This window comes from Symphalangus syndactylus, chromosome 11 (assembly GCF_028878055.3).
Source record: "Symphalangus syndactylus isolate Jambi chromosome 11, NHGRI_mSymSyn1-v2.1_pri, whole genome shotgun sequence".
Taxonomy (NCBI): Eukaryota; Metazoa; Chordata; class Mammalia; order Primates; family Hylobatidae; genus Symphalangus; species Symphalangus syndactylus.
Window position 1 is genome coordinate 17,188,808 of NC_072433.2, and position 10,950 is coordinate 17,199,757.

The 10,950-nt window shown below is 48.7% G+C and overlaps 1 protein-coding gene across 3 annotated transcripts in view; it reads right to left on the bottom strand.

Moving 5' to 3' along the window:
- The window catches only part of PCBD2 (pterin-4 alpha-carbinolamine dehydratase 2), a 58,543-nt gene extending 51,916 nt beyond the window's left edge, over positions 1–6,627 (bottom strand). For 2 of the 3 annotated variants that reach the window (XM_063611719.1, XM_055233052.2), the window contains exons 1-2: positions 6,117–6,611; positions 2,290–2,421 (exon numbers count right to left, since the gene is read on the bottom strand). In XM_063611719.1, the coding sequence (XP_063467789.1) occupies positions 2,290–2,421; positions 6,117–6,200 (216 nt within the window). In that variant the 5' untranslated portion in view covers positions 6,201–6,611. Of the gene's footprint in view, positions 1–2,289; positions 2,422–6,116 lie in introns of all 3 variants that reach the window. The other variant, XM_063611720.1, reaches the window with a different exon arrangement.
- Between the last annotated feature and the right edge of the window lie 4,323 nt (positions 6,628–10,950).

The following is a 10,950-nucleotide window of genomic DNA, read 5'->3' on the forward strand; positions in this document are numbered from 1 at the left end:
TCAACATCAGACAAGGCCACTCTGTGACCATGACGGATGATGACAAAAACAAGACCACTCTGCAATATCTGAACACCGACAAAACATGAACATTGTCCAAGCCACAAAATACCAAACATCCTCCTCTCCCAGCTAACGAGTGACTATTGCTTCTTCTTCAATTTCAGCTTTGGCACTGCTTTAATCTACTCTCCCTATAGATATGATTTATTAAAATACTAAATGACAGAGTTACCCATTTCCTGACAGTATCTAATCCAGAGTAAAGTCCCCAAATCACTACCACAAGCCCAAATCCTATGCTGGCTCACCCCATGGTGCCCTTTGGTGTGCATTCTCCCTCGCTGCAATAAGCAATAAGCTCAACTTGTTCAACTGTAGGTGTGTTCCTAGTTGTGTTTCGCTGGAGGGCACTGACAACTGTCAGGACACCAGTTACCATTACAGGCCACGGTACACGCAGAAGTCATAGGAGCCTGGTGGGAAAACTGACCCCCAGATATAATCTCAGTGTTGGTTCTCTGAATACATTCCCTGACATCAGCTGATTTTCTTGTCATCTGCCTCTTTTTCCTAAAAGTTGGGTGAATGGGAAAAAAAGTCTACTTAATTAAATGCCCCAGTGAATAATGTTACAATCAATCCAGTATGCTTCCCTACCATTGCTGAAAGTCACCCTGAGCGTAGGGTCAGAATGGTGCTGGAGGACTGAATCATGGACAGGGCCTGAGGCAACACCACTCAAGTACTTTAAGCCACATGTTCAAGCCCAATAAATTAGGCCAGGTTTAAAGAAGTCAAGCCGTACACATGTAAGAATTTTAATAAGCTTGGAAAATACTACCTAGAGCTTATGCACAGGCTTACTGTACCAATGGGATTCCCTGCCACCAGCCACAGCGTGCTAAGCCCCTGACAAGAGCTGTCAAGCACGTGGGGCAGCGGGGACAGGGAGTCTGCTTGGTCCAGGTTTTCTTAGGAGTTGGAGACTCACAGCAGAGGCTGGCAGCCAGATGGATAGAGAACAGAATTGGGCATGCAGCTCAGTGGAGCCAACGGCATTTACTAGGAAAACATGCCGAAGGTTTCTTTGGTGCGAATCTGGTCCTCACACACCCTTCTAGAAACTAGCAAAGACTGTAATCAATGTCTGCATTTATCAAATGCCTGTTTGTACCCAGAACTGTGTTAGGTACAATAGAGAGTTATTTAAGCAAACATGGTGTCTGACTTCTAGATGCCGACACCCAATATAAATAAAAACAATAAATCTGTCCAAAGGATTACCAAACTAACTGAACAAACAAAATAGTCAAAAGCATTTACCTTATACAAATGCAGTGGTGTAATAACTGAAGGTTAAGTCATCGGAGATGACTCTCTAAATAGGGTGGGTCCCTAATGGAACAGTTACCTTGTTAAAACTGACTTCCAAGGGGGAGGTCAGGTTTTAAGAAAAGGTTCAGGATCTGGCTACTGGGCTGGAGAAAAATAAGCCAATCAGGGAAAAGGGTGCAGCCTGGGAGATGACTGAAAGACAGAAATTTAACTGCAGGAAGAAAGAAAAATTACCAACGGCCCAGAAAAGTCGGAGAAAATAAGTCAAGCAGGTACATCTTCCTCAACCAGTTTTATTCATGCCTCTTTCTGATAAGCATAAAAAGCTTAGGCTGGGCACAGTGGCTCACACCTGTATTCCCAGCACATTGGGAGGCCAAGGCAGGAGGATTGCATGAGGCCAGGAATTTGAGACCAGTCTGGGCAATACAGCCAGACCCTGTCTCTCCAAACAATGCAAAAATTAGCTGGGCGTGGCACATGCCTGTAGCCCCAGCTACTCGGGAGGCTGAGGTGGGAGGATCACCTGAGCACAGGAGGTCCAGGCAGCAGTAAGCCACAATCATACCACTGCACTCCAGCCTGTGCAACAGAGCAAGACCCTGTCTCAAAAAATAATAATCAATAATAAAAAGCTTACACTCTCTTTTAATGTTATTTGAAATTTCAAAAGAAACTACATATCTTAACCAACACCAAATCAAAGCAATAGTGGTTTTATAATTTGTTTTCCAAATAACACGAACCACCATCTTCCCTCAGAGCTAAACATCACCCAGGTGGGTAGTAGCAACTGTCAACAAGGATGTCACTCTATCACTGAATTCTTAAAGAAGGGAAGAGTTGAATCCTAGATCTACATGGGACCAGACAACTGGCAGAATCAGAAAGAGTTACAGCCTAAAGGGACTAAAATAGACCACAGCCCTAGCAAGAATTTATAACAATTACCTGATTAAAATTGTGGAAGGAGAATTCTTTGTAGATGGCATCTCTCTCACTTAATTCCGACCATCCTGCTGCTTTAAGGTCAAGTATAGCTTGGTTCCTCTCCTCTGCAGTCAACCTGTGAGTACCTGATGACTATGAAGAGAACACATTTCATATCTGAAAATGTACAAGTTTACTCAGACTCAAACTTATGGCTCCTTACCTTAAGCAGAGATGTAGAAAAGTCTGAAAGGCAACAAATTCTAACCATCTTTCATTCCTTTGTTCTCATAAGAGAGACCAAAGCAAGGCTAGCTCTGCGCAAAATAAGCTGCCTCCACAGCATGTCACCTCTGGCCCCCTTACTGCTGCCTCAAACTTCACAATTCAGCTTCTCTGGTTGGTTGGTTGGTTGGTTGGTTGGTTGGTTGGTTGGTTAGTTGGTTGGTTGGTTGTTTTGAGACAGGGTCTCGCTCTGTCGCCCAGGCTGGAGCATAGTGGTGCAATCAAGGCTCACTGCAACCTCCACCTCCTGGGTTCAAGTGATCCTCCCACCTCAGCCTCCCAAGTAGCTGGGACTACAGGTGCACACCACCACACCCAACTAATTTTTTGTATTTTGGGTAGAGATGAATTTTCACCATGTTGCTCAGGCTGGCCTTGAATTCCTGAGCTCAAGCAATCTGCCTGCCTGGACCTCCCAAAGTGCTGGAATTACAGGCATGAGTGACTGTGCCCAGCCCTTCTGTGGTTTATTACAGATACAACAAAGATTTACTAGTACCACTGGCCACCTTGGACACTGCAGAATGCCAGGACTTGTGGCAAGTCTATTGGCAGGACCAGAATTAGAATTCAAGGCTCCAAACTCCTGGTCTATTGCTCTTTGGATGGCCCTACATCACTTCAGTAGCCTTCACTACTCTCTGTTGTATCTCTAATAAGCCAGAGAAGCTGAGCTGTGATGTCTGAGGCAGCAGTAAGGGGGCCAGAGGGAACATACCATAGAGGCAGCTTATTTTGTACAGAGCTAGCCTTGTTTTGGTCTGTCTTTTGAGAACAATGGAATGAAAGATGGTTTTAACTATTTGGAATTACCATCTCCCGTCACATCTAATGAAAACCAATCCCCGGATGGGGAAAAACAAATGCACATTTACATAGGATTTTATCTAACTTCTGGGGGTCCACAGATCCTCTGGACTACAGGTTAAAAAGCCCTGACCTCAATGGGGTGGGTTTATGAAGCCCTTTTCTCAGAGCACCAGTCAGACAAACTCTCTCCATAGTTTGGCCAGAGTACTGCCCAGTCCAAAGCACTTGTGTGCACTGTCTGGCCTGTTTCTACTCACCCTGGGGATGACATTCACAAAGCCAGGTTCTGTTGATTAACAGGCCCACACTTCCCATGCTATTGGTTTTTTAACTGAAATAACTTTAAACATCAGGGCCAGAGAGAAAAGATGGACACTCGGCTAGAAGTTGGGAAAGCAGGGTTCTCATTCCAGGCAACACTTCCTGCCTTACCTACTTGCAGTTACTGTAGGCTCAGGTGAGAGAGAGGCTGTCACCCAGAAAGATGAACATTAGTGAAGGCTCCTCATCAAAGGGCAACTGTGGGCTAAGCTGCATTCCCTGGATTCTCTGCCATTAAGCTGCAACTCATTCCCACTTCAGAAATCCTAAAATCGTTTATCACTAATATTAAGAGAGGAAAAAGATTTTACCTTTAGATAACTTATTCTATGAAAATGAAGAAAAAAATACTAATGAATCAGTTTTCTAGTTTTTCTTCTTTGCTAGGTTGGCTATTCTTTCCCACAACTAACAAAAGGAAAGAATGAGAGTACCTTTTTTTTTTTTTTTTTGAGACCAAGTCTTGCTCTGTCACCCAGGCTGGAGTGCAGTGGTGTGATCTCAGCTCACTGCAACCTCTGCCTCCCAGGAACCTGGAGTCTGTGGAACACACTCTGAGCTGTTTTCTCTGAGTGCTGGACCATCCACATCCCCACTAAGATCAATGGTATGCACTTTATGCCCACAACAGACACCTGCCCAGCAGCAGGGACCACTCCCAGGATTGGGAAATGGAGCCACTTCATCTACATAACATCGAAGGCCCCCATGAGGGCACATTCACAGCAGAACCCTTGGTGGTGGGCTTAATTTTTTCAAGGGGTGGGGGGTAGGCTAGGATTTGAAGAGAGTAAACTACATCTAAGGCCTAACTTTGTTACTTTTAGCTGTGGGATACTAAACTTCGCTTTTCTGAATTCCCGGATCCTTCTGTCTGTAGTGGGGATATTATAATATCTACCTGCCAAGATTTTTTGAATGGCTTACAGATCTTGAATGTGAGGGTACCTAGCATCGAGCATGGCACGTGGCAGCGCTCAAATCATGTCTGTTGATTCATTCCTTCCCAGAACACCCTAATCTTACTGGATCACTAGCACCTGGGGCAGAGTACGCCTCAAGACACGCCTAGGTGACAGTAGGCACTCAACTTGTGTTCTCCCCTTACGTGGCCAAGAAGCGGCGGAGTGCTTATCTTCCTCCGTCTTCGAGCTATTTTAAATTTCTTCTATTACAGCACTTTGGGAGGCCAAGGAGGGTGGAACACGAGGTCAGGAGATCCAGACCATCCTGGCTAACATGGTGAAACCCCGTCTCTACTAAAAATACAAAAAAATTAGCCTGGCGTGGCGGCGGGCGCCTGTTGTCCCAGCTACTCGGGAGGCTGAGGCAGGAGAATGGCGTGAACCCAGGAAGCGGAGCTTGCAGTGAGCAGAGATCGCGCCACTGCACTCCAGCCTGGGTGACACAGCGAGACTCCGTCTCAAAAAAAAAAAAAAAAAAAAAAAAAAAAAAATTTCTTCTGTTAAAGAATTTCAGGCCAGGCGCAGTGGCTCGCGCCTGTAATCCCAGCACTTTGGGAGGCGGAGGCAAGTGGATCACCTGGGGTCAGGAGTTCGAGACCAGCCTGGCCAACATGGCGAAAACCCCTCTGTACTAAAAATATAAAAAATTACCTAGGCGAAATGGCACGCGCCTGTAATCGCAGCTACTCAGGAGGGTGAGGCGGGAGAATCGCGTGAACCCAGGAGACGGAGGTTGCAGTGAGCAGAGATCGCGCCAATGCACTCTGGGCTCGGCGATACAGTGAGACTCCGTCTCGAGAAAACAAAACAAAACATTTCAAACTGAAATGGGCGCTTAAAATGCAACTTAAAATGAGATGGTGAGTTAAACGCACCACTTTTCCACTAGGTGGTGCTGCATGTTAAAACTTTCCCTCCATTTACTCCAAAATATTAATTTCTACAGCAGGAAAACTGACGGCCCCTTGAAAAAGGAAAGAAAAGCCAATATGTCACCCAAAGAACCGATTTATTAATAACTCCTCCAAAACCTCTATGGGGAAGTTCCCGCTGGAGTGAAGCGCGAGCAGGGAGCCGCCATAGGGAGCCGGGCCCGCAGCGCCGTTCGTCCTCAGCACAGCGAGCGGCGGCAGGCACCCATGTTTTGCAACTACTTTTCACACCTGCCTTTTGTAGTTGCTGAACAAAATTCGTTCCCATTTGTTTCCGGTTGGCAAGTTCGTAGGCTTCGGCGGAGGTGTAAAGTCAAGGGGAAGTGGCGGGGGCTGCGGCCACCCGGGTCTCTGAGCGGCGCGCCGGACAGGTGCTCAGTCCCGGGACGCGGTGACCCGACGCCCGAGCTCCAAGGCCCGGCCCACGCCGGGGCCGCCCCACTCCCGCTAGCCCCTCAGCCGACGCCGCCGGGCCTCGCACCGCCCCCAGACCCCGGACCCCTGACCCCCGCCCACGCGGCCGCTGTACACTCACCATGGCCGCGAGCCCTAGGCTCTGGCCTCGCAGCGCAGCCAACAAGCGCCGCGTCGCCCCCCGCGCCCCGATCACCGCCGCCATTGGCCGTCTGCCGAGGGCTGCCCCGCGCGCTGCCTGCCGGCCTCCAACAGCCGCCCCCGACCCGGCCCCGCCCAGCAACCGCCGCCCCGGTTGTCTCCCTGCGGGGCTGGCCCGGAGCGGGGTCTGTGTGTGCACAGCGCCCAGCCTTCCCGCGGGCACAGGAGCAGCCCGGACCCCGAAGACCCCCAGGAGCTTCAGCGGTCGCCAGCGCCCTTGGCCGCCAGGTGGACTCTGCGCGCCCCACAGCCGTAGGCCCAGCAGCCGCCCAGTGCGGTCCCGTCGCGTCTGTGCCCGGGACGCAGGCCGCCCGGCGCGCGCTGGCCTTGCCCTCCGGTCCTCGCTGCTCTAGGAGGAACTTTGCCCCGCCTCGGGCGCCGGCCTCCTCCGCTTCGCGGGCCCTAGCACCGAGCTGGGCTCCCCGCTGGGCGGCGCTGGGCGGCGCTGCGCGCAGTCCATGCGGGCGGGAGGATGTCGCAGACCAGGCGGGGCAGTTGAGCGGCAGGTGCTCGGGGACCACCCTCCCACTGTCGTTCATTCAGTACTCGCTGGGGCAGTGAACCACGGCAGTTCCCATCGGGGGCTCCTAAGTCTTGCAACCGTGGGTTCGAACGTAGGCTCTGTTCAGTCATCGCGCGGCAGCCAAGTTCTTGAGCCAGCTGGCTCGTCTGGGTTTGCCTGGACCAAAAAGTGTGGAAACCCGGCCTATAATCCCCTCCCAAACGTGTCCGTGCCCTGTTTACCCCCAGGCTCAGCACACAGTCGGAGCTCTGCAGACAGCTGTGAACAGATTTAGGTGAATCTTTTCTTGTATCATTTTTGGGGAGGTATTCTTCTATTCTTTTTTTTTTTTTTTTTTTTTTGAGATGTAATTGACATACTACGGAGTCTCGCTCTGTCGCCCAGGCTGGAGTGCAGTGGCGTGATCTCAGCTCACTGCAAGCTCCGCCTCCCGGGTTCACGCCGTTCTCCTGCCTTAGCCTCCCGAGTAGCTGGGACTACAGGCACCCGCCACCACGCCCGGCTAATTTTGTTTTTGTATTTTTAGTAGAGATGGGGTTTCACAGTATTAGCCAGGATGGCCTCAATCTCCTGACCTCGTGATCCGCCCGCCTCGGCCTTCCAAAGTGCTGGGATTGCAGGCTTGAGCCACCGCGCCCGGCCTCTTTTTGTTTGTTTGTTCTTAACTGACTAGTTTAAGCAGGCCAGGCATGGTGGCCCGCACCTGTAATCACAGCACTTTGGGAGGACAAGGCAGGAGGATCACTTGAGGCCAGGTTCGAGATCTGCCTGGGCAACATGGTAAAACCCCATCTCTATTAAAAATACAAAAATTAGCCACAGTGGTGGCATGTGCCACTAGTTCCAGCTACCCGGGAGGCTGAGATGGGAGGATGGCTTGAGCCCAGGAGGCTGCAGTGAGCCGAAATCACGCCACTGCATTCCATCGACAGCAAAATGCCCTGTCCCTCACCCCGCTCAAAAAAAAAAAAAAGTTTATGCAAATAAGCAGTTTTGCAGAGGATATGGCAAAATATATATATTTTTTAAGAACAAGAGTCCATTTAACTTCAACTGAGCAGTTGTTAGCAGTCCATCCATATGGACCTAGAAAAAATAAAGCATTTTACCTCAAAATAGCCCAAAATTCACAGGCTTCTGTTCTTCCCATTTGCCCACTTGACAAAATGTAACCATTTCACCGGGTGCAGTGGCTCATACCTGTAATCCCAGCACTTTGGGAGGGTGAGGCGGGTGGATCAGTTGAGGCCAGGAGTTCGAGACCAGCCTGGCCAAAATGGTGAAACCCCATCTCTACTAAAAATACAAAAATTAGCCGGGCATGGTGGTGCGTGCCTGTAATCCCAGCTACTGAGGAAACTGAGGCAGGAGAATCGCTTGAACCTGGGAGGTGGAGGTTGCAGTGAGCTGAGATTGCACCACTGCACTCCAGCCTGGCAACAGAGCAAGACTGTCAAAAAAAAAAAAAAAAAGATGTAACCATTTCAAAACCAAAACTCGGGAGGAATCACTCTGGGGGCCCTGATCAAATATTGCTGGTCCTAAAGAATTAAAAGTTGTATTTCCAACATTGACATTGAGTGTTTATGATCATGAAAACTACTACTCAGATTTGCTCATTAAAGTAAGAACTGAAAAATGAACCAGTGGATGTGAGTTAACAAGTGAACCTTCATTATTTTCAGTAAATTTACTTTCATCATTTTCCTTCCTTAATACCACTGTATGAAACTGGCATCTCGGATACAGTCACTGGCCAGGCAAAGTGACTCACGCCTGTAATCCCAGCACTTTGGGAGGCTGAGGCGGACAGATCACTTGAGCCCAGAAGTTTGAAACTAGGCTGGGCAACATGGTGAAACCCTGTCACTACAAAAAAGTACAAAAATTAGTCGCGCAGGGTGGCGCATGCCTGTAGTCCCAGCTACTGAGGAAACTGAGGCGGGAGAATCTCTTGAACCTGGGCGGCAGAGGTTGCAAGATCGGGCCACTGCACTTGCACTCCAGCCTGGGCGACAAGAGTGAAACTCCATCTCAAAAAAATAAAATAAATTTGATCGTTCATATCTAGTCAAAAAAGCAGCAAACGGCAGATGCTAGGGCCCAGGGAAATGATGATATCAGTGGATCACATCACAGGGGCTGTGAATTGTCTGCCCACACATGTAGCTCCCCAATTAATAGGATTTAAGTCCCTTAGCAAAGATTTACCGGCCACATCCTCTGTAGTGGAACCATGCTTAGCTTGGGCTGTTTAGCTGGTCTTTGATCACTTCCTTCCCCTTCCCTCAACACTACTGGTGTTTTTGTTTTGTTTTTCTGATTTTAGGGGTTTGAGACATGATCTCGCTCTGTCACCCCGGCTGCAGTGCAGTGACACGATCATGACTCACTGAAGCAGTCCTCCCACCACAGCCTCCCAAAGTGCTAGGATTCCAGCCGTGAGCCCCCGCACCTGGCAGCACCAGTGTTTTGAGGCTGATCCTCTCTATGCTTGAACCTCCTCTCCAGGGAATGGCTCTGCTCCACATTTCCCTCCAGGGGAACCCCATGTAGCTGGGCCATGGTGCAAAGGCAGGGCAGGGTGCCATCCCACATAAAGGTTTTGGAGTAAATTTAAAGCCTGGTCCAACCACTGGAAGCTGCATGAACGAAAGCAAGTTACTGAGAGCCTCAGGTTTTTTCTTTTGCTTTGAGACAGGGTCTCGCTCATTGCCTAAGTTGGAGCACAGTGGCATGATTACAGCTCACTGCAACCTCAACCTCCTGGGCTCAGGTGATTCTCCCACCTCAGCGCCCTGAGTAGCTGGGACTACCGGGACGCACGACCACGCCCAGCTAATTTTTTGTGCTTTTAGTAAAGACGGGGTTTCGCCATGTTAACCAGCCTGGTCTCGAACTCCTGAGACTCAAGCAATCCACCTGCCTCAGCTTCCCAAAGTCCTGGGATTACAGGCGTGAGCTACTGCGCCAAGCCAGTTTATTCTTTAAAATGAGGATATTAAACAAAATAGTATATGTAAAGCATCTAAAACAGTACTTGGCACTCACACAGTAATAACTCAATATAAGAGGTGGACTCACCAGAGTTTTCCTTACATTTGTATTTGTAAGTACACACATGTGAAGATTCAAATCCCAGCTTCATCAACTTACAATCTGTGTAACCTGGGCAAGTTATCTAACTCTCTATGCCTCAATTTTCTCATTTGTGAAATAGAAATAATATGCCATTCTGAGATATGGTCCCCTCCTGCCAGTGACCACCCCAAACACAGCTGTTGGCAACATGACACATAAAAGTTGTAAACTCCCATTCATTGTAACACTTCTAAGAAGGAGACTCATCTGAGGTTTTATTTCTATAGAATTTAGGGTGCCTTATGAAATAAACATTCAACTACTCTAAAACCCTGGAAACAATTAGTATAAAAGTAATTTATGATGAGGTAATTAGCTGTCATATCTGAATTTAAGGGATCTTTTAGAAACAGCTTTTCAAAAAGTTTGTTTAGGCCAGGCGCAGTGGCTCACACCTGTAATCCCAGCACTTTGGGAGGCTGAGGGGGGTGGATCACCTGAGGTCAGGAGTTTGAGACCAGCCTGGCCAACATGGCAAAACCCCATCTCTACTAAAAATAGAAAAATTAGCCGGGTGTGATGGCACAGGCCTATAGTCCCAGCTACTCAAGAGGCTGAGGCTGGAGAATCGCTTGAAGCCGGGAAGCAGAGGTTGCAGTGAGCCGAGATTGCACCATTGCACTCCAGCCTGGGTGACAAGAGTGAGACTTCGTCTAAAAAAAAAAAAAATTTTTTTGTTTAAATTACATGTTGTCTCTTTACTAAATGTGTATTGAACTAGACTAGAATCAACTTGTGGGCAAGAACAGTGTTTTACACTTCAATACTTTTTCTTTTTTTTTTTTTTTTTTGGAGATGGAGTTTCGCTCTTGTTGCACAGGCTGGAGTGTAGTGGCGTGATCTCAGCTCACTGCAACCTCTGCCTCCTGGGTTCAAGTGATTCTCATGCCTCAGCTTCCCAAGTAGCTGGGATTACAGGCACCCACCACCACACCCAGCTAATTTTTTGTATTTTTCGTAGAGACAGGGTTTCACCAAGTTGGCCAGGCTGGTCTCAAAACTCCTGACCTCAAGTGATCTTCCCTCCTCGGCCTCCCAAAGTGCTGGGATTACAGGCGTGAGCCACCACGCCCAGCCTGCTGGGAACATT